Source organism: Entelurus aequoreus, linkage group LG18 (genome assembly GCF_033978785.1).
Source record: "Entelurus aequoreus isolate RoL-2023_Sb linkage group LG18, RoL_Eaeq_v1.1, whole genome shotgun sequence".
Classification (NCBI taxonomy): Eukaryota; Metazoa; Chordata; class Actinopteri; order Syngnathiformes; family Syngnathidae; genus Entelurus; species Entelurus aequoreus.
The window spans coordinates 22,456,570-22,481,177 of record NC_084748.1 but is presented as its reverse complement, the minus strand read 5'-3'; the positions used below and the strand labels follow the sequence as shown (position 1 = coordinate 22,481,177).

Sequence of the window (24,608 nt, the reverse complement as noted above, 5' to 3'; positions counted from 1 at the left end):
GCTTCACTTTCATTTGTAATTTATTAATTTTGAGGAGAAAAAAAAGGTCTTTATTTGTACTCCATTCTCTTTTGCTCATTTGTTTTTAACTTAATTGCCTCCATGGACCCCCAGCACATACTTTCCAGATGGAAAAAGAAAGGAATACATGAATGCAGGTTTTATTTTTGGTGTGTGTTGTATTTTGTATTAAAAAAAACACTGCAGTGTTGTAGTTAAGTGTTTTTTATTTTGAAGAAATGTGCAGAACAATTGCAAACATGTTACTATACAAATAATTGGATATTGTTTTGATGAATTTGATGATCGATCGATAAAGAGAAATAAATATGTGGGATTTTCTGTCTGTCTGAAATATTGTGTTAATTGTTTTATAATATGTTCTGCTCGAGTCCTTAATTACAAAATGATTAGCAGGCTGAATTTGGTTAATTATTAGAGAAAGTTAAAAGATTGTCATGCAGCAATATGAAGACTATTTACTTGTACAACATTTAATGTACAGAATACCAGAAGCATTTATTCAGGTAGAAATACCACAGATTACAGCTGGGATAGGCTCCAGCCCCCGTGAACCCAAAAGGAACAAGCGGTAGAATATGGATGGATGGATATTACCAAACATCCTTGACAATCCACATTTTGTGTTATTTATGCGTGAAACTGGTATCTAAACATGGAAGTGTATGAAATCACATTTCATAAAAGCAAATGAAATGTCCATTCATGGTGTTAAAATTTGAATTATCTGTCTAGGGTACACTTATTAATGATGAAAAATAATATATATATCTGCTATTAATCCTGATTAATTTTAGGTTAGCTATGAACAATCAAATCAACAATAACAAATTACAAAAGGTTTTGTGATGATGAAAAATGTCAATGTAATCATCGTTGTATCGAATATGTACGGCTCTTGTACTTAGTATTGTTACAGTCAATGTCTGTGTAGATCCTGGCATTTGTTTACATTGAGGCACGCAAGCTTAGTGGTTAGCTATTTTATCCTCCTACAGTGTGTAATGAAAGATGTTTAGCGGGTGGCGCTTAGCCTGCCAGCAGCCGCCCGGGTACAGTTTCCACACCTCAAAAGAGCCATACTGGACCGGGTCGGAAGCACCGCGGAAGACCATCGACGCCGGTTCCGAGCACTGCGGCTGGGACCGGAGGACTGTCCATTCGTTCTCGGGCAGCAGCTACGGTGGCTAAAACCGCAAGAGGCGGACAACCCAATGTTTGAGTTGATCCTCCTTGAACAATTCTTGGAGTCTATCCCGGCGCGAACCTCGGCGTGGGTGCGGAACCACCGCCCGTGGGGCCTGACGGCGGCGGTGACCCTGGCGGAGGACCACCTCGCGATATTGCCATATTTTTGCTGAAAGGATTTAGTATAGAACATCAACGATAAAGTTCTCAACTTTTGGTCTCTGATAAAAAAAGCCTTGCCCCTACCGGAAGTAGCGTGCTGAGTCAGTTGTTCGCCTCCTCATATTTTCCTATTGTTTTCAACACAGCTAGAGCGATTCGGACCGAGAAAGCGACGATTACCCCATTAATTTGAGCGAGGATGAAAGATTTGTGGATGAGGAACGTTAGAGTGACGGACTAGAATGCAGTGCAAGTCATATCTTTTTTCGCTCTGACCGTAACTTAGGTACAAGCTGGCTCATTGGATTCCACGCTCTCTCCTTTTTCTATTGTGGATCACGGATTTGTATTTTAAACCACCTCGGATACTATATCCTCTTGAAAATGAGAGTCGAAAACGCGAAATGGACATTCACAGTGACTTTTATCTCCACGACAATACATCGGCGAAGCTCTTTAGCTACTGATCTAACGTGATAGCATCTGGCTCAAATGTAGATAGAAACAAAATAAATAGATCCCTGACTGGAAGGATAGACAGAAGATCAACAATACTATTAAACCATGTACATGTAATAATTCTCAGCCTGGCAAAGCTTAACAATGCTGTTGCTAACGACGCTGAAGCTAACTTAGCAACTTAGCAACCGGACCTCACAGAGCTATGATAAAAACATTAGCGCTCCACCTACGCCAGCCAGCCCTCATCTGCTCATCAACACCCATGCTCACCTGCGTTCCAGCGATCGACGGCGCGACGAAGGACTTCACCCGATCACAGATGCGGTTGGCGGCTAGCGTTGGCCAGCGCGTCTGCTATCTAAGTAAGTCCTCCTTGTTGTGTTGCTACAGACAGCCGCTAATACACCGATCTCACCTACAACTTTCTTCTTTGCAGTCTCCATTGTTCATTAAAAAAATTGCAAAAGATTCACCAACGCAGATGTCCAGAATACTGTGGAATTATGAGATGAAAACAGAGCTATTTCGTATTGTTTTCAATGGGGTACCGATACTTCTGTTTCACTGGCTACGTCACGCGCATACGTCATCATCCAAAGCCGTTTTCAACCGGAAGTGTGGCGGGAAATTTAAAATTGCCCTTTATAAGTTAACCCGGCCATATTGGCATGTGTTGCAATGTTAAGATTTCATCATTGATGTATAAACGATCAGACTGCGTGGTCGGTAGTAGTGGGTTTCAGTAGGCCTTTAAAGTTAAGTTAAAGTACCAATGATTGTCACACACACACTAGGTGTAATGAAATGTGTCCTCTGCATTTGACCCATCCCTTGATCACCCCCTGGGAGGTGAGGGGAGCAGTGGGCAGCAGCGGCGCCGCGCCCAGGAATAATTTTTGGTGATTTAACCCCCAATTCCAACCCTTGATGCTGAGTGCCAAGCAGGGAAGAATGCTGGTATGAGCTTTTAAACACAACCCGTTAACTGCTGCCAATCAAATGGTGAATACGATACTCTTTAGGGTTCATATGTTTGTAAATCTGACTGTGATGAAGTCAGTGCCTCACCAGTCATGAACCTCACCGCACGTCACTGACAGATACATACATTAATTGTCGCCATGGAGGCGAGGATTAGTGATTTATAAGTAGCTAAACCCTGCCGACTGCTGATGGACGTTAGCCGCTAGCCAGCTGTTATTTAAAGTACCTCTTGCAGAGTGCCGCTTCAGTGTTTAAAGCCTCACCTTTATTGTTAGTTTTTAAGCCAAAATATGTCCATTCTCCCTTTAATGTCTCCACACTGTGTCAGCTCATAAGTACACTGTGCGTGTGCGTTGCCTAACATGCGTCTCTGCTCGTTTTACCGTCAATGTCATGAAGTGACGACAGCGCGCTGTCATGTCCGTAAAAAAATATATATACCGGTATTTTTCAGAAGCACATTTTTTTCATTCATTACTGCCACTATACTTTATTACAAACATAGTACTGGTATACCGCACAACTCTAAGCCATAGTGAGTCTCACATGAGTAGAACTTTTTCGTAGTATATCTATAAGCTATGTGTGGTCAGGGGAGTCTTGTTGAGCGCAGCCTCACCTGTCACAATAGAAAAAACTTGATATAATAGTGAGAAGATTAAATGAATATCAATAGTTGTCTTTTTTACTGTTTTATGAATAGGGAATCCAGGTCCGATATTGGTGGCGGTTTTTATACCAGCTGAAAAAAAAGGTAAACATGGTAGTCTGTCTATACGTAGGTTACAAGGAGCTGGCAGCTACACAACAGCTAAGAACACAATAGCACACAAGCTTGACCTATGTAATAAGTGTCCTTAATTGAACAATATTGCAGTCTAAAACAGCGCAAATGCCAATACAAACACATACCAAAATCCGGCCAGCTAGAAGTCCCAAGCTAAAAAAAAAAAAATTTTTTTTTTTTTTTTTAAATTGTAATTTGTTTAAATCTGGGGCGGGGGCGTGGTTAGGGGCGTGGTTAAGAGGAGAGTATATTTACAGCTAGAATTCACCAACTCAAGTATTTCATATATATATAAATACTTGACTTTCAGTATATATATATATATATATATATATATATATATATATATATATATATATATATATATATATATATATATATATATATATATACATATATATATGTGACGGTCCACAACTGTATGTGGCAAAATGCAGCTCCACACTGCTGTCCCTTCAACATATCACTGGCACCAGGTGGATTATGAATTTCTTTTATTACAGTGTCCTGCAAAACAGTGCAAATTGTGAGACTGTGAGTCCACTTGGGTCACGGGATTATCAATTGGAAGGCGTCACAGTTCTGAGCACTTCCCGCAGGTAAAGTACAAACCACTTCTCGCCAGCAACAGGCGCTGTTGCAACACTTCATTCATAATTTAATCAAGCATAATGAACGTCTGTTTCTACACCGTTATATATATATATATATATATATATATATATATATATATATATATATATATATATATATATATATATATATATTGATTTTATTATATAAATAAAATAAATACTTGAATTTTAGTGTTCATTTATTTACACATATACACACACACACACAACACTCATCTATCATTGTTGTACTTGAAAGTACAATGCTTTGTTAAGGGTTGAATTGTCCATCCTCTTTCTATTCTCTGTCACTATTTTTCTAACCATGCTGAACACCCTCTCTGATGATGCATTGCTGTTTGGCACGCACAAAAGTGCTTTCATCAAATGCACGAGAGTGTGGAATCTTCCATCTCTCCCTAGCATGGCCCAAAACCGGTCAATCCTTGCTTCCTGGGGAAGATCTTCGCTGGCAAGCAATTGGTACTCCAGTACTTGTACCCGGAGGCTGGTCAGGTCCAATCGCAGCTGCGGCAGACTTTTTTTTTGTTTGTCGGGAGAAAATCTCTGTCGGGAGGTTGTCGGGAGAGGCGCTGAATATCGGGATTCTCCCGCTAAAAACGGGAGGGTTGGCAAGTATGCATTATATATATATATGCATATATATATAAATACGGCCACATTTTTTTAACCCAATGTGGCCCCCGAGTCAAAAAGTTTGGGGACCCCATGGCCATCTATAGTAAGAATATACCACAAACAGATTGTATTGTAAAAAAGTCCGTGGCTGAGGAATGACAGGACAGTTTAAAGTCCCCAAATCACCCCTGGAAGGACCAAACCTAACCACAAAGGTCCCAAAGAACCCCAAATAGGCTTAAGGTCCCAAAGAACCCCAAAAAGACGGCTTAACCCGAATTTTCCCAGTGCCCCAGAAAGTCCACAATGCACCCAAATAGTCTTGAGAGTAGAGATGCTGTCCCCACTTGACATTGTGACCATTTGCTTTCGTGTGTGGCCTTTTCTTATACCGCCAAAATAGGGTTAGAGTTGGTCAAAGGTATGACCAGAGTATATATCAGTGTCCAACTATAATTATTCCCTCTAAAATGTGTTTTGAGTTCATATTCTTATATTAATGTAACACGCCCCAGGGGTGTGGCTATGTTGACAGATTATATTTTACAAACTGCTCTGCAGTGTTGTTCACCTGATAAAACAGGACAAAAAGGAGACAGAGTCAGCTTGTGTGTTGTTACGTTTCTCTTTCCTTGTTCATCTCATTTATTAAACAATTATCAACTTAATTCACTTTCTTTCTTTCTGTTTAAAGAGTTTCAGTATTCAATTGTCACATTCACAAAATTACAATAAACCCATATCTTCTTCTTTTCTTACACATCATCATCAAAATCACAATAAACATCATTTCCTTCATATTCCCATATGTTTTATGTTCACAGTATCAATCAACTGGTTCTTAACGTTGGCATTTACCAATTATATTTTTAGAACGGAGTTGTCCTTTAACGTTCCACATAAACATGGACTTATTTATCCAAACCATGAATTGGCATTTATCATGAAACCACAATTCACAAAATATGGACCCCAAAAGGTAGGCTAAATACTGCATTGGCATAACACAATGGACTAGTAAGATTCATTACAAGGCACTTCAGTAGAGAAACAACTAACTAAATCAAAAACGAAAATATACTGTCTCAAATGCAACAGGCATCACTCATATAAAACACTAGAAAAACGGAGCTTCAAATACTGCAGGGAGCAACATAATACTGTCACAGAAACAAACAAAAGGACACGTTTTTAAGCAGCAGTAACATGGCTGCCATGAATCTGTATGTTTACACTGAGATTCACTTCACACATCAAAGTTCTACAAAATCACGACATTTCTGGTAAAGAACCAAGAGAATCTTTGCTTTACACCATAAAGTGCTCATAGAGAACATGTAGTATGTTCTAATATTGTATTTACCTGATAAAACAGGACAAAAAGGAGACAGAGTCAGCTTGTGTGTTGTTACGTTTCTCTTTCCTTGTTCATCTGAAGAGAAGACGTCACGTGACCACCTATACTACCTGTCTCACAGAAGGGGTTTTGCCACCTGGTGGCGAAAGGTGGAATAGGCCTGTGCCTGAATTATCAGTTCACTGCTCATTCTACTGAACACTGAGGCTCTTAAAAATACAAAAGCAAATACATAAAAAAAACAAAAATGTGACAACACATTTGTGTATGTCACACACTCCCTGACAAAATAAGAAGTGGCTCCTGACATTTCAAACCATTTTTCTTTCAAAAGATCTCAAAACAAAACTTCAATAACTCAAAAGTGTTGTTGGTGTGCTGAATGCATAGGGTGTATGGGGGTAAGGGGTGTAAGGCGAAAACAGGAAAGGTGGTGGAATCTGGTAAGGATTGTATGGTGGGGAGTAGGGTATTGTGTATGTATGTACTGCATTGACAGCGTGGTGTGGTTGCAATGACGGTTCACCAAGTGTCTGGTATGTGAACATCTGTCTTGGTCTCCTTTCTCTTGCGGATCGCCTGACCTCATCGGGTGTGTCACGTACAGGGGAAGGCAAATCAACCTCTTCTTCCACAGGAATGACATGCTCATCCTCTTCACTTCCAGCTTCAGGTAACTCCGGATCAGGTAGGTATGCGTTTGGTTGTGTCTCCATCGGTCTTTGTTCTTCTCTTGTGAGTGTTTCATCAACTCTTTCTCTTCTTACTGGTATTGTCACTTGTCTCTTTTCCCTTGCAGGTACTCGGCTTGGACCACTGACTTCTTCACGGACTGGATTCCTTGGGGTCGAGGTAGTTATGGTATGGTAAGTATCCTCTCCTGTTTGTTCTCTTTCTCTTACAGGGAATCTCAACCAGTACCCTCCGTATTCTCCTTCAGAATCGGAATCACTTGAGTCGCTCTGGTGTTCTCTCACATCGGCATGACGTGGTTGACAGTGTTTCTGTTTAGCTTGTCTCTTAGGTGTGGGTTCAACTGGATGCGCTGGGGCTTCAACAGGTAAGTCATTGACGAGCAACAACAGGTTCCGATGGAGAACTCTGGTCCTCTGTCCATCACCACCTTCAGGGTGAACTTCGTACACAGGGTTGTCTCCTACTTGCTCTTTGACTACATAGATCTTCTTTTCCCAGTACGATCTGAGTTTGCCTGGCCCGCCACGCTCGTTGAGGTTCCTTACTAGGACTCGGTCTCCAGGACGTAGGACCACACCTCTCAGCTTCTTGTCATAGTAGGACTTGTTCCGCTCACTTGACTGTCTACTGTTCTCACTGGCGATCTTGTATGCTTCAGACATCTTTCCCGCCCACTTCTGTGCATAGCTTTTGTGGGACACAGTGTCTTTCTCTTCCATCAGACCAAACAACACGTCTACAGGGAGCCGGGGGTTGCGCCCGTACATGAGAAAATAGGGCGAGTACCCAGTAGACTCGTGACGTGTACAGTTATAGGCGTGTACGGTATGTTGGAGGTGATCTTTCCATCGCTCTTTTTCCTTCGCACCGAGTGTCCTTAACATCTGCAAGAGTGTTCTATTAAACCTCTCGGCCGGGTTGCCCTGAGGGTGGTACGGCGTCGTTCTTGAGTGTCCCACTCCAGCTTTCTGACGGAGGGTCTTAAAGAGCTCGTTTTCAAACTCACGGCCTTGGTCGTGGTGTAGACGACCTGGATATCCCCACCGTAGGATGAAATCGTCAAAGATGCGCTCGGCTGCTGTCCGTCCGGACTTGTTCTTTGTCGGATAAACTTGAGCGAATCTTGTGAAGTGGTCCACAACGACCAGGATGTACTCGTACCCGCCTCGGCTGGTCTCCAGGTGCAGATAGTCTATACAGACAAGATCCAAAGGTGTGTTGGATGTGATTGCGCCCATAGGAGCACGGACATGGTTGACTGGCTTCTTCTCCTTTATACACGGACATCTCCTCGTCACATACTCCACCACTTCCTTCTTCATAGACGGCCAGTAAAAGCGTTCTCTTACCAGGGACAGTACTCGCTCTGTACCGACGTGTCCCATATCGTCATGAAGGCACTTCAAGACCTTTGGTTTGTATTTGGCAGGGAGAACCAGCTGCTTTCTGTCAGAGGTCAGTCTGAAAAGAAGTCCACGCTCCAGGTGCAATTTGTTCCATTCACGGAGGAGCTTACTTGCTGCTCTACTCACAGTATGTCTGGTGTCATTGGTTAACACTGCATTTGTCTCTCTCAGCTTAATGATTTCTGCAATCACTGGGTCTTCCCTTTGAGCTTCAAACAGCTCGTCTCGGCTGATGGGGATGCTGACAGGGGGTTCGGGAGCAGTATCTGTGGCGAGAGTGAGGGCTGCGATCCAGGCTACATCTTGCTTCTGGGCTGCTGTAGTTCCATCCCAGGTAGCACGCACCACTTCCTGTGATAGCTCCTCACTGCACTCAGCTACATACTTGTCCATGTCGAGGGGAAGACGGGACAGGGTGTCAGCATCTATGTTCACCTTTCCAGGTCTGTACTTGATCTCGAATCGGAAGTCAGACAACTCTCCGACCCAACGGTGTCCAACGGCATTGAGCTTTGCCGTGCTCATAACGTACGTGAGGGGATTGTTGTCCGTGTAAATGGTGAAGTGTGGGGCATAAAATAGATAATCTCTAAACTTTTCGCACACCGCCCATTTTAGAGCCAAGAATTCCAACTTCCCACTGTGCAAGCGATAGTTCTTCTCTGCTTGTGTCAAGGTTCTGGAGCCATAACCCAGTACTCTCAACTTGCCGTCCTGCCGCTGATAGAGTACAGCGCCGAGACCCTGTTCTGAGGCATCTGTGTGCAGTGAGAATGGCAGGCTGAAGTCGGGATAGGCCAGGACAGGTGGGTTGGTAAGTAGGTCAATGAGTTGTTCCAGTATCCTCTGATGTTCACTGGTCCAGTTCACAGGGGTTCTCGAGGCCAACTGAGGACCTTTGCTCTTTCCGCGCTGGGGCTGGACTGGTGACGTGACAGATCTTCCTTGGAGTAGCTCATACACTGGTTTTGCGATGCGTGAGAAGTCCTGTATGAAGCTGCGGTAGTAACTAAGGAAGCCTAGGAGTCTTCTTACATCACCAACAGTCTGTGGAGTCTTACTTTTGAGGGACTGCACAGCCTCCAGGTCTTTTGGATCAATCTCCACTCCAGCTGCCGATACAAGGCGACCAACATATCTGACTTGTCTGCGAAACAGTTCACACTTTTCGGGTCTCAGCTTCACACCATGATCTTGGAGTGCTTTCAGGACTTTGCGGACGCATTCCACGTGTTCCTCAAACGTTTTCGCATAGCAAAGGATGTCGTCCAGGTATGGTATACAGGACTCATCTCTGAGTGAGCATAACATCTCTTCCATGCTCCTTTGGAAGGCTGCGGGTGCGTTTGAGAGGCCAAAGGGTATTCTCACCCACTCATATAACCCCCAAGGCGTTATGAAGGCGGTGAGATGCCTTGAACCCTCGTCAATGAAACCTTGATGGTACGCCTTGCCTTGATCTAGGATACTGAACCAAGAATGGCCACCCAGTGTGTCGGTCAGATCTTGAATCCGGGGCAACGGGTGCCTGTCAGGAACAGTCTTCTGGTTCAGAAGTCTATAATCGATGCAAAGGCGCAGTGAGCCATCCTTTTTGCGGACGCACACGACAGGAGCTGAATACGGAGACTTGGATTTTACAACCCATCCCTTTGCTAGGAGATCTTGAATGTACTCCTTCACTTCAGCAAACAGGGGCTTTGGTATTGAAGAGTATGATCTCTGCACAGGAATGTTGTCTTTCAGGTTGATCGTCATCTGTAGACTTGGGATGCACCCGATGTCATTGGTGTCCCGGGCGAATGCTCCTGACTCCTCATACAGCATGCTTTTCGCAACCCTTTGTTGTTCCTCATCTAGGTGACTTATGTCAACTGGTGGTTCCCATTGTGGCTGTGACAGGCTTGCATCAGCAGGGGAGGAAGTGACACTGTGGACTCTCGTGTCCTTTCCAGGTGAGTCAGTTTCAATTATTTTCTTAATTGGCTGGACACTACCAATAGCTGATTTGCGCGGCAACGTAACATCATGTTTCAGGTGGTTTCCCACAGGCACAGCTACATATGGGCTCTTCTCATTCTGGATCTCAAGCAAACCCTCACCGACATCCAGCTGCTGCAACTGAACGTTACTCTCATCCGGCTCAAATAACACCAGGGCATCAGATGGGTCAAGATTAGGTGGGAGTCTGCACTTTACCCACATTACACTGCCAGCGGGGATGACCTTGTCCTGTTGACCTGTTCTCAGACGTCCCTGAAGCGTATTGGGTTTCTTTGATTGGACAAAGTGCACAATAGTCTCAGCGGTGTCATCAGGAATCGACATAGCTCCCCCTAGCAAACGGGTTAATATGGGGAGTAGTCTCTCTGGCTTCCCCTTGATCAGTTCTTCCACCACATTGAACCCAATTAGTGGCGTATCTAAGGGCAAGTGGCTTACAAGGAACGGGACTTTAATAGCCAAGTCGGGGTCTTTGTTTTCAGGCAAGCTCACAGTTATAGTGACCCATCCGGTGAAAGGAATGAGGTCTCCATTCACAGCATATACTTTGAGCTTTTCTTCATCCTCCATAAGCTCTGCCAGCAGTCTAATGTCAAGCTCAGGTAAGTAGGTCTCTTTCCAAGAATGGTTGATAATGCTCACCTGAGCCCCTGTGTCTACAAGGGCACTGACTGCTAGGCCATTCAGGAGACAGTTGGTTAAGGCCTTCGTGCCTATCAGCTTGGCAATCGGTTCATTAGGGGGTGGGGGGTGGGGTGAGGACAGGGCAGTCGCCTTTCTGTGACGCCGTCCTCTGTTCACAGTAACTGCCTCTGCAGTTGTTCTCTGAGGGTTATCTTCACCACAGCTGTGGTTGTTGTGAGCCTCAAGCTTTTGTACATCTTCAGACTGGGACTTTGAGGTCGCTCCGGTTACTGGCTGTCCCTCTTCAGCAACCGGCTCTCGTTTCCCTGGCGCTTAGGTTTTTTCAAGCAGCCTACTGCTCGGTGACCCTCTTCGCCACAGTAAAAGCAGTGTTTACAGTCCTGTAGACCCTTCTCAAGACACTTTGGACAGCCATACTGTCTCTCTTTCCTACCTGCTTGAGGTTTAGGTGACGAACATCGACAGGCACGATCTTTCTCCACAGTTGCAGCCAATGAGTCAACCAGCTTAGTCAACACATCGATCCTCTCTGTGAGCTGTAGTACATTGTCTGTCTTGGTTTTACGATCACCAGTCTCTTTCTTCGGGTTAGACTCTTTTGCAGGTTCTACCTCCATTTGGGCACTATGTGCAGCTGTTTGCTTCTGCCGGGGTAGTGATCCCAATCTGCGTCGCCGCTCACTCTCATCGCTTGTTATTTTCATGACATGTTTCAGGATTGTCTCATCGGTTACTGTGCTGTCAGAGAGTAAGGGCTTTAGCTCTCTGCGGATATCGTTGTGCTTGTGTCCTATTCCTTGGTACACGGTGTGCAGGAAGACACCTTGGACTGTCTCTGGGCTGCACTTAATCTCAGTTTCAGCTTGTCTCGATGTAAACAGGATTCTCTGCTTCAGACCAATTACACGATACAGGAACTGTTGAGGGGTCTCATGTTCATTTTGCTTAGCACACATTAGCTCTTGGAAAAGTTCTGTGCTGCTCTTTTCTCCCAAGTGAGACTGAAGGAAACCCTTGAGCTCTGCTACGGTCATATCCTCCTTATTCATGAGCATGTCCTTGAAATCTCCAGGCTTAATGATCCGTAGTACACCTCTCACTATTTCAAGGTCACCGAAGTTCTCCTTTAATCCTTCGTCGATCTGCCGGCATACGCTAGTGTAGCTGATGTCAGAAGAATGATCACCGATCTGGCCCCCTTGCACTTTAAATTCACGGCGGTGAAGGTAAGACAAGTCTCTCAGGGACACCATCTTCTCGTGTGTATGGTGTGGGGTGTCAGGGTTCTGGGGAGGAAGCTGTAAAGGTGTGGGTTTTGAGGTAAGGTGTGAAGTGGGCATGGGTATGAATGGTGGGTTGTTCAGTGGAATGTGCTGTACAGGTGCAGGTTGTGGGGGAGGATGAGAAGTGGGCATGAGCAAGAATGGTGTGTTGTTGTTTGATGGAGGAGGGTGTTGGAGTGTGGGTTGTGAGGTGGGCACACTCTGGAGTGTGGGTTGTGAGGTTGGATGTGAGGTGGGCACACTCATGAATTGGCGTAGTTTCTTACTCAAATCCTCATAACTTTCAAGCATTTTCTGAATATCATCTGGCATAACATTTACTGAGTTAGCTGTAGTAGCAATACCTGAGGCAGTGTGTAACTGAGAATTATCATCAGAGGTTACACTAACTAGACCAGTTACATTAGCTGTGTCTGGCTGGCTGACCCCACCAGAGGCTAAATCAATGAGCTCTGGCTCTTCACGTGCATGTGAATCAACTGGTAAAGTAACATTACTGTGAGATTCCATGACCTTATCAATAGCATCCTTCAACAAAAGTAATTCAACCATACCGGTATCTTCAGACTCAAGCAGTCGCTTACTGTGCATGAACTCATGGATGTGGTCGAAACACCCATTCACGTCTTCACTGTCGAGCTGTGACGGATCTTCGTCTAGAACTGGGCCGACACCATTGGCAATTTGGAAAAGTTCTTCAGGTGACAACGAAAGCAGGCCTTTCCTGATCTCCCAGACCAGGTTCTTCCTCGCTCTGTCCGCCATGACAAGTCCCTTTCCCACCACTCGTCGCTCAGTCCAAGTCTCTCAAACAGTCTCTGCTCTCAGCGAATGACAGTTCTCCTTCGGCTCAGGGCACCACGTGTCGCATCAGCAGCTTTCCCTCTGGGCCACGCACTCAGCACGTCGCATCACCAGGTCTGTGTAATACAGGTCCGACACGTCGCATCGGCAAGTCTCTCTCTCTGGGTCACCGATGTAGATTTTGGGATCGACTCCAGGTCGGTGGGAGGAGCCAATCCCGGACGAGCCCCCAAGAATCTGTAACACGCCCCAGGGGTGTGGCTATGTTGACAGATTATATTTTACAAACTGCTCTGCAGTGTTGTTCACCTGATAAAACAGGACAAAAAGGAGACAGAGTCAGCTTGTGTGTTGTTACGTTTCTCTTTCCTTGTTCATCTCATTTATTAAACAATTATCAACTTAATTCACTTTCTTTCTTTCTGTTTAAAGAGTTTCAGTATTCAATTGTCACATTCACAAAATTACAATAAACCCATATCTTCTTCTTTTCTTACACATCATCATCAAAATCACAATAAACATCATTTCCTTCATATTCCCATATGTTTTATGTTCACAGTATCAATCAACTGGTTCTTAACGTTGGCATTTACCAATTATATTTTTAGAACGGAGTTGTCCTTTAACGTTCCACATAAACATGGACTTATTTATCCAAACCATGAATTGGCATTTATCATGAAACCACAATTCACAAAATATGGACCCCAAAAGGTAGGCTAAATACTGCATTGGCATAACACAATGGACTAGTAAGATTCATTACAAGGCACTTCAGTAGAGAAACAACTAACTAAATCAAAAACGAAAATATACTGTCTCAAATGCAACAGGCATCACTCATATAAAACACTAGAAAAACGGAGCTTCAAATACTGCAGGGAGCAACATAATACTGTCACAGAAACAAACAAAAGGACACGTTTTTAAGCAGCAGTAACATGGCTGCCATGAATCTGTATGTTTACACTGAGATTCACTTCACACATCAAAGTTCTACAAAATCACGACATTTCTGGTAAAGAACCAAGAGAATCTTTGCTTTACACCATAAAGTGCTCATAGAGAACATGTAGTATGTTCTAATATTGTATTTACCTGATAAAACAGGACAAAAAGGAGACAGAGTCAGCTTGTGTGTTGTTACGTTTCTCTTTCCTTGTTCATCTGAAGAGAAGACGTCACGTGACCACCTATACTACCTGTCTCACAGAAGGGGTTTTGCCACCTGGTGGCGAAAGGTGGAATAGGCCTGTGCCTGAATTATCAGTTCACTGCTCATTCTACTGAACACTGAGGCTCTTAAAAATACAAAAGCAAATACATAAAAAAAACAAAAATGTGACAACACATTTGTGTATGTCACATTAACAAGTTTATATATATTGAAAAAAGTGACCTTTTAGATTAGACACCAAAGCACTGCTTTAAATTTACTGTTGATGTTCACCCGCAACTTGAAAGACTCTCTGCCATTTCACTTCAGGTGGCTCTCTACCCTGCCCGTTATCTTGAGCCGATGCTTACGTCTACGCTGTATTTATCAGTCTGTGTTCAAGTAAACAGCAAATAGCATCTACATTGAAAGAAAGTCTTATTTTGCCTGCCAGTCAAACACATGCTATCGCTCCCGTCCAAGTATATTGCAACATTTTGCTCAATGATGCAAGGAGCTGAGGAAAAATACGATAACGCGAGCACACGTGACGGCTCAAAGTTGTAGCCAAGGTGAAGAAGAGCAAAGAGAAAGTGAGAGAGAGGTGAGAAAATCGGAGGAGTAAAGAAACGGTTAGAAGTAATGGAGGTGGGAGGCCAGGAGATAAGATGATGGACAGAATGTGGCAATGAGGAGCAAAAGAGCTGCAGGATTGTGAGACGAGTGTGGAAGGTGCCGGCGGAGCTCATTATGGCTTATCTCTGCGGTGGTGCAAAATATTAAGTGTGTGTGTGCGTGTGCTTGCGTGAGTGCGCGTGTGTATAGATTTGCGTGTATGTGTATGTCAGCTCACACTCCTTTATTTGAATTGTCTGCACAATGAAAATGATTTGAATTGTAAATTTGCTAGAAGTGGATGTGGTTAACATACTTCCTGTAATCCAGTCTTCAAGCAGCAGTAAATATATCATGCATGTATTAGCAGGGACTGTGGTTTTTTGCATCAAGATGCAAACTCACATTAGTGAAGAAATGTAAATGTTGCTGAGCCACCTCCTTTCTAACATGTCTTAAAGTTGGTACACACATTAGGATTTTTCTAAATTGTATACGGTCTGTTACAGAACACACACATAAATATAATGTGTAAGTAATATACAACTATATTTATTGAATACTTCTTTATGTTGACAAATACACTATATTGCCAAAAGTATTTGGCCACCTGCCTCGACTCACATATTGAACTTGAAATGCCATCCCATTCCTAACCAATAGGGTTCAATATGATGTCGGTCCACCTTTTGCAGCTATTACAGCTTCAACTCTTCTGGGAAGGCTGTCCACAAGGTTGCGGAGTGTGTTTATAGGACTTTTCTACCATTCTTCCAAAAGCGCATTGGGGAGGTCACACACTGATGTTGGTCGAGAAGGCCTGGCTCTCAGTCTCCGTTCTAATTCATCCCAAAGGTGTTCCATTGGGTTCAGGTCAGGACCAGTCAAGTTCATCCACACCAGACTCTGTCATCCATGTGTTTATGGACCTTGCTTTGTGTCATGTTGGAAGAGGAAGGGGCCCGCTCCAAACTGTTCCCACAAGGTTGGGAGCATGGAATTTTCCAAAATGTTTTGGTATCCTGGAGCATTCAAAGTTCATTTCACTGAAACTAAGGGGCCATGCCCAACTCCTGCAAAACAACTCCACACCACAATTCCTCTTCCATCAAATTCCACACCCAGCACAATGCAGTCCGAAATGTACCGTTCTCCTGGCAACCTCCAAACCCAGACTGGTGCATCAGATTTTCAGAAGGAAAAGCGTGATTCATCACTCCGGAGAACAAGTCTCCACTGCATCCGACGCTTTGCATTGGACTTGGTGATGTATGGCTTAGATGCAGCTGCTCGGCCATGGAAACCCATTCCATGAAGTTCTCTGCGTACTGTACGTGGGTTAATTGGAAGGTCACATGACGTTTGGAGCTCTGTAGCAACTGACTGTGCAGAAAGTCGGCGACCTCTTTGCACTATGCGCTTCAGCATCCGCTGACCCCTCTCTGTCAGTTTATGTGGACTACCACTTTGTGGCTGAGTTGCTGTTGTTCCCAAACTCTTCCATTTTCTTATACTAAAGCCGAAAGTTGACTTTGGAATATTTAGGAGTGAGGACATTTCACGACTGGATTTGTTGCACAGGTGGCATCCTATGACAGTTCCACGCTGGAAATCACTGAGCTCCTGAGAGCGGCCCATTCTTTCACAAATGTTTGTAGAAACAGTCTAAATGCCTAAGTGCTTGATTTTATACACCTGTGGCCGGGCCAAGTGATGAGAACACCTGATTCTGATCATTTGGATGGGTGGCCAAATACTTTTGGCAATATAGTGTATGCTCTTTCAGACTGTAGTATTGTTCATTTAAGGACACTTGTGTGCTATTGGGCGCTGAGCTGTTGTGTAGCAGCTCGCTCCTAGTAGCCTATTGACCAAGGGTGTCAAACTCATTTTTACCTAGGGGCCACATAGAGGTACAGTAAATCTATTCCCAAGTGGGCGGGACTGGTAAAATCATGGCATGATAACTTAAAAATAAAGAAAACTTAAAAATGTTGTCTTTGTTTAAAAAAAGACCAAACACATTCTGGAAATGTACAAACCATGATGTTATTAATTTTTTACACTTACATCAATCAATCAATCAATCAATGTTTACTTATATAGCCCTAAATCACAAGAGTCTCAAAGGGCTGCACAAGCCACAACTACAACCTCGGCTCAGATCCCATGCCAATACCATGTTTCGGTTAATAGTATTATATATATATATATATATATATATATATATATATATATATATATATATATATATATATATATATATATATATATATATATATATATATATATATATATATATATATACTTTCTGAATAAATGATGTGATAATAATTGGTGGATTTGAGTCCGACAGAGTTTTAAAATTCTCCCATTGGAGTTATGTTTTTAATCTAACAAAAAATTAAATGAATTCTAATATCATAATGAAATGACAAGATTTTACTAATGTAATTTACTCATTTTCATCAACTGATGTACTAACATCATATGGTTATTCTGTACATACGGAGCATCAACCTACAACAAAACTTGTGAATTTGGACTCATATCATTAATCTCACATGAAGTTAGAAGGGGATACATATCATTCAAGCATATTCATGTGCGCACAGTAAAACACGAAATGTACAGATTATCAAAGCATTTTTGGGGTTTTAAATGTCACAGGTTACATTATCAACAACGTCTTTGACAATCAGGGCATGAATGTAACGATCCACATCTGTAAACTATCACTAATAAGCAGCGTAAGTATGTAGTGTCCAAACACAGAAGTGTTGCCTCTATCTTAACACGGCACAAGGAATTAACAAATAATTGCTGTTGCGACTACCAGTGGACACATTTCCAGCTCATTTTTAAATATTTGGCAAACTCATCTCGCGGGCCGGAAAAAAACCTGTGCGTGGGCCTGATCCGGCCCCCGGGCTGTACGTTTGACACCCCTGCTATAGACTTTTGTGTTTGCCTTTTGTCAATGACTCGCATAACATACAAGAAAAGACCAACTCTGTGTGCTTGTTGGACGACATTTAAATGCTAGCAGCTTTGTTTTATTGGAGCTTACATTGGGCATTTCACATGCAAGCTCATATTAACCGATACATGTTGTTATTGCTAACATTGAACTGATATCAATGTGGGATCGGGAGAAAAATAAGATATCCATTTTTACTTAAAATCAGCCAATTTTCTGTGTGGCAAATGCTGAACATGCACGATCCATTCATACCTGGCAACATTTGCATTTGAAAAAATAATACTTTTGTTCCGTAAAATGGGGGGAATTCTGTTCTTTCCACCAACATTTCTATTTTCACAAGCCAGCCCCAGTTAATAGGAGTTGAAATACAATACATGTAATTAGTGTTACGGCGGGGTCCCATGTTAATGCGCGGATCGTTTTCCCAGGATGCAGACAGAACTCCGGAGGCAGTGTGCAGGTAGGATAATGATTTATTCTCCAAAATACAAAAGCACAGGAAAGCGTGCCAATAGCACGGGAAGCTAAGGAAAAAGCTAGCGCGAAAGCTTAGCATAGAAACAGGCAAACAAATAGCAAAGCTTAGCTCAGGGATCAAAAATGTATTCAACATAACTGTTGCTTGAAGCAAACAAGACAGCCAGACTGAATGTGGCAAAAAGCAGGGATAAATAGCTATCTGATTAGTGCCCGGGAGCAGGTGAGCGTCCCGAAAACTAATCAGAGGCAGGTGAAAATAATCAGCACCCATGGCAACCAAGAAAACACAAACCCAGGGGTGCTGAAAGAGAACTAAGGGAGTCTTTAACTAAACAAAACATGATCCAGACAACGGATCATGACAATTAGAGCTGAACGAGAGAGCGTAGGGAAAGGCAAAAAATAAAAACAAAGCTGAGGGTTGAGAGGTATGTGTATTAGCTAAATTGGGGCCCTAATCATAATTTTATTTGGAGGCCCCTCCACTACCATTAGAATTTGTTTCACAATTGTTTTATTCATGTTAAACTATTGTTATACTTTTTAAATCAAACTAGGATTTAAAATGAATGTATTGCAGCTGAGATAGGCTCCAGCACCCCCCGCGACCCCGAAAGGGATAAGCGGTAGAAAATGGATGGATGGATATTAAACTATAACTATTTTTATACTTTTTAAATCAAACTACGATTTAAAATGAATGTATTGCAGCTGAGATAGGCTCCAACACCCCCCCCCCCCCCCCCCCCCTTATTTTCACAAAAAATCTTATGGTACATTAAACATGTTTCTTATTGCAGTTAAGTCCTTAAATAAAATAGTGAACATAAAAGACAACTTGTCTTTTAGTAGTAAGTAAACAAACAAATGCTCCTAATTAGTCTGCTGACATATGCAGTAACATATCGTGTCATTTATCATTCTATTATTTTGTCAAAATTATTATGGACAAGTTGTAGAAAATGCATTATTAATCTACTCGTTCATTTACTGTTAATATCTGCTCACTTTCTCTTTTAACATGTTCTATCTACACTTCTGTTAAAATGGAATAATCACTTATTCTTCTGTTGTTTGAATACTTTATATTAGTTTTGGATGATACCACAAATTTGGGTATCAATTCGATACCAAGTAGTTACAGGATCATAAATTGGTCATATTCAAAGTCCTCATGTGTCCAGGGACATATATCCTAAATGTATAAACATAATATACACTTTTTTTTAAATGAAAGAAGATGTTATGATGCCAAAAAATATTGACGTAACCACAGTAGTATCGACTAGATACGTGCCTGTACTTGATATCATTATGGTGGATGTCAGATGTAGATCCACCCATGGCAATTGTTTACATTCCAGGTTAGCGGTGAGCTATTGTTTCCTCCTACGGTGTGTAGTATAGCATGTTTAGTTATTCCTCGTCCTACAGAGAGGATACTTGTAAGAAACGTACTTTATTTGTCGCCATGGAGGCCAGGATTAGTGATTTAGAAGTAGCTAAAACACTGCAGATGGCGGATGGACGTTAGCCGCTAGCTAGCTAGCCATGTCTTAAAGCACCTCTTTTTGAGGGTGTTTCAGTGTTATACCTTCACCTATATATTTAGTTTTTAAGCCAAAATGCATCCATTCTCCCTTTTCTGTCTACAGACTGTGTCTGCTTGTAAGTACTCCGTGAGTGTGCGCTGCCGGACATGCTCATCTGCTCGTAAAAGCGACGGGGGTGCAGGACCGGTACGTTTCAGAGGTGGTATAGTACCGAAAATTATTCATTAGTATCTCGGTACTATACTAATACCAGTATACCGTACAACCCTAATTGGCACAGAAAGAAGTTCCGGCATTAAATAATATAAACATTGCAAAAATACTATTATTTTGCACACTTTTATTGTTGTTGTGTGTTTCACTGTTTTTTATTTTCAACTTTTTTTTCACATTTCTCGGTTTCATTTCTTTTTTTCCCCCCGTTTTGCTTATCTCTTTTACACCTTTAAATTAATTTCACCTTGGGGCGCAGTTACCTGTCGGCGGGGCTTACAACAAGTTTACCCGCAAGCAGTTTTACTAGACATGTGCACCGTAGAAGAAGACAGGAGGATCCAGGTGGTCTAAATCAAGTTTAAAGAAACTTAAAAATTTTAAATGATGGTGCAAAAGTAAATACGACAACGGAGACCCGGACAACTTAAGCTGTACATCAAGCAAGAATGGGAAATAATTCCACCTGAAAAGCTTCAAAAATTGGTCTCCTCAGTTCCCAAACATTCATTGAGTGTTGTTAAAAGGAAAGGCCATGTAACACAGTGGTAAAAATTGCTTGCTGCCATTAAATTCTAAGTTAATGATTATTTGCAAAAAAAAATTTGTTTCCCAGTTCGAACATTAAATATATTATCTTTGCAGTATATTCAACTGAATATAAGTTGAAAAGGATTTGCAAATCATTGTATTCTGTTTTATATGTACGATTTACACAATGTGCCAACTTCACTGGTTTTGGGTTTTGTACATGTCTGGTGTTAAATGTTTTACATGAATAAATACATATGCTATACATATTTTTAAGTCGATTGTTTGGCTCTGTGAAGAAATGTAACAAAGCATTGTTTCATATGGAGTTTCGCCAAATATCATGAATATATAGAAACAAACATGGATAATTTACAAGTGCACATTCAATGTATGTATCACTATAGGTTAACACAAGTCATATCACATCATAAAACTTAAACTTGATGTAGAGTCCCTCTGTCTTCTTCTGCGGTGTTTTACCTGCAAGCCCAAGTCTAGTAAAACTGCTTCAGGGTAAACGTGTTGTAAGCCCCGCCCACAGGCACCCGCCTTCCATGTAAAACACTGCCATTAATTTGAAACCGTAAAAAAAGAGAAGCAAATGTGAAAAAGGAAAATTCAAAAATAAAAACCCTGCACATGTGAAACACACAAAAATAATAAAAGTGTACAGAAATATGAATAATGGCATCGAAAACATGTCATGACACAAAAAAATATCCACCAGAAATATATATTTTTTTCAACGTTTGTATTTATTTGTTGCCAAAACTTGTTTTAGTGCCATTACAACTTTTTCTACAATGTCAATTTTTGGCAATGTTTTGGTTCCATAAACGGGGCCCCTCACAAAACGTGCTGCCCAACGCATAGCGCGTGATCTGCATTATTCGTTGAACAGCTTTTCATTGGTAATTCACTTCAATTAATATTACTACGCTAACAATGTTTAACTCTTTACTAGGATTGCACGGTATACCGGCATTAGTATAGTACCGCGATACTAATAAATTGTATTCGGTACTATACTGCCTTTAAAAAAATACCGGTCCCCCACCCGTCGTCGTCACTTCATGTCATGCAGAGGAGCATGTTCGGCAGTGCACAATCACAGAGTACTTACAAGCAGACACAGTGTGTAGACAACAAAGGGAGAACGGACGAATTTTGGCTTAATAACTAACGATAAATATGAAGCTAAAACACTGAAACGCCCTCAGGAAGAGGTGTTTTAAAACATGGCTAGCTAGCTAGTGGCTAATATCTATCCGCAGTCAGCAGTGTAGCAACTGCTTCTGAATCACTAATCCTTGTCTCCATGGCGATTACTGAAGTACATTTATTTTTTTATTAGACGAGTGATGGGCTATACATGTTTCACTACACACACAGCACCCCGGACTCATAACATTGGATGTGTTAAAACTGCTTTATAGTTACTAAATTCAAGTCAAGACTTCACTACGTCCGATCATTATCCATTAAGTCGATCATCTTAACTTTAAACACATTACATATGAGTGAAAGAAGTGCATACTTAGTCAAAAGCTATACATTTCACACTAAGGGTGGCCATATGAAAAACGGCGACACTGTCATAAATATGTGCCATATAGTAAAATCACACTAAACAACAATGACAAACACATTTTGGAAGAATATTTGCACCGCAACACAACCAACGTTCCCTCTAAGGTGCGCGCCTGTGCAATTGCGCACTGCTCAAGCGTCCTCTGCGCACGGCAAATCTATGCTGCGCACAAAATCAAATACAAAAATAAGAGCATAACAATTTTCGACACACGGACACGACAGAGAAAACAGTTTTCGTCATCATTGTTCAAGTATTGTAACGTCTGTCGAGACGCTTTGAGGACATGAATTCCATCGATCACTTTACGAAGCAAAACTCTTTGTCGGCCATAAACACATCACCAAAACATTAGTAAAACAATTATATCTAGCAAAAGTGGTCATTTTCTGCAGTACAAACCAGACCAAAAGCAACTTTGTTATATCAACAGCAGCCGCTCGCTCTTTCTCACTTGCGCCAACACATGCACATATGGCACTTAGCCAGTGATGCGTTTACAGCCACACAAAAAGTCGGACAACTCCAACACCACACATAAAGTGTCATTCCAGGTCGTTACACTATGATTTACCAATAAAATGTGTGCTTATTCTATTGTCATTTATTAGGAATCTTAATTTATAAATATTAATCATGAAATGCTGTTAGTATATTAAAATAAATACAAATAAAAATATATTTTTTACAAACAGGAAGTTGCAGAAATGTACAATTGATCCCCTGCTTACATCTCATTGTGCAACATGTGAATGTTTTAATGGGAACTAAATGCAATGTCTGAAAGGGGTACAAATTATTTCCAAAGCAGGACCTCCACCCAGACAAACAATACAAGTACACAGTTCATGAAAAACAATATTTTTTGTTATTGTCATTGTAAGTGGGCCTAAACACTTATATTAGAAAAGGAAATGACTGCTGTTATTTGATTATAATAATAAGAAAATGTTGTTTGTCTATCTGTGTTGGCCCTGCGATGAGGTGGGGACTTGTCCAGGGTGTACTCCGCCTTCCGCCCGAATGCAGCTAAGATAGGCTCCAGCGACCCCGAAAGGGACAAGCGGTAGAAAATGGATGGATGGATGAAGATTGAACTTGTTATTTAGTCAGGTTTGGGACAGGTGTACTGCTGGTGTAGCCACAGTGTGCACGTCTGATGTTGCTCACATGGGCTCCACTGAATGCTCAGGGAGTTTTTGCGTTTGCTCACACACATGAAAAATTAGAGGGAACATTGAACACAACATAAACACTACAGAACAAATTCCAAGAATTCCCTGCAGCACCAACTCTTCCGGGACGCTACAATGTAAACGAACGCCTCTGGTGGATCTACACCTAACATCCACAGTAATGATACCAAGTATTTAGTCGATACTAATATGACATTGATTCTGCTATTGCAACTGTTTTGCGACGTTGATCGAATATTCATTCTTTAAAAGATAAACAGAGAACGGTTTTGAAAGCATTTATTGGTGGCAAGGATGTTTTGGCTCTTCTTCCGACCGGGTTTGGATTTCCCAGCGCCGCTCTCATCAGCGTCACAGGTTGATTTCGATGTGAGTGGTTGAAGTAGCACGTCATTCAAGATAACGGACAAGTGGTTTATCCAACCACATACAATTATTTTTTTACAAACCCCACCTTCTGAAATCCATCTCCTATTGAGTAGTCCCAGATTCTTGTGTGGAGCTCAGCGAACGACAACGATCTGACGAGAGTCAGCTTACAAATGTGTGGTATTGTCCGAAACTAATGTAAAGCATTTTGTACCACCTGTCCTTAATAATTTTGAGAAAATAATAGAATGATAAATGACCCAATATGTTACTGCATACGTCAGCAGCTAAATTAGGAGTCTTTCTTTGTTTACTTACTAATAAAAGACAAGTTGTCTTATATGTTCACTATATTATTTAAGGACGAACTTGCAATAAGAAACATATGTTTAATGTACTCGAAGATCTTTGGTTAAAATAAAGCCAATAATGACATTTTTTGTGGTCCCCTTTATTTACAAAAGTACCGAAAAGTACCAAAATACATTTTGGTACCGGTACCAAAATATTGGTATCGGGACAACACTACTCTTTACTTTCCTCTAACTTACTTGTACACTTCCCACACAATTGGAGCACAGACAGTTGTGGCAGATGACCTTTATCCTCCACTGACCTGCTCTCTCGAACACAAACACAAACAAACACTGTATGACACACACGCGAATAGGGATTGATCTTGCGCTCTGTCCTTCTCCCTCTTCCTCTCTCTCTCACACACACACACACACACACACACACACACACACACACACACACACACACACACACACACACACACACACACACACACACACACACACACACACACATGCAGACACACACACTGGGCTCCAAAGGGACCCATGGAGATGCACAGG

General features: G+C 41.9%; 1 protein-coding gene across 1 annotated transcript; it reads right to left on the bottom strand.

Annotated features, from left to right (window-relative positions):
* Positions 1 to 11,056: 11,056 nt before the first annotated feature.
* On the bottom strand, positions 11,057 to 14,378 carry LOC133633945 (uncharacterized). The gene is made up of 2 exons (XM_062026787.1): positions 14,154 to 14,378; positions 11,057 to 13,361 (listed from the first exon to the last, which is right to left on the bottom strand). The coding sequence occupies exon 2, from the start codon at positions 13,011 to 13,013 to the stop codon at positions 11,232 to 11,234; it is 1,782 nt and encodes a 593-aa protein (XP_061882771.1). The 5' UTR covers positions 13,014 to 13,361; positions 14,154 to 14,378; the 3' UTR covers positions 11,057 to 11,231.
* Between the last annotated feature and the right edge of the window lie 10,230 nt (positions 14,379 to 24,608).

Excerpts from the sequence above, each read along its gene's own strand:
- LOC133633945 (XM_062026787.1), bottom strand. The coding sequence starts at position 13,013 with ATGGCGGACAGAGCGAGGAAGAACCTGGTCTGGGAGATCAGGAAAGGC.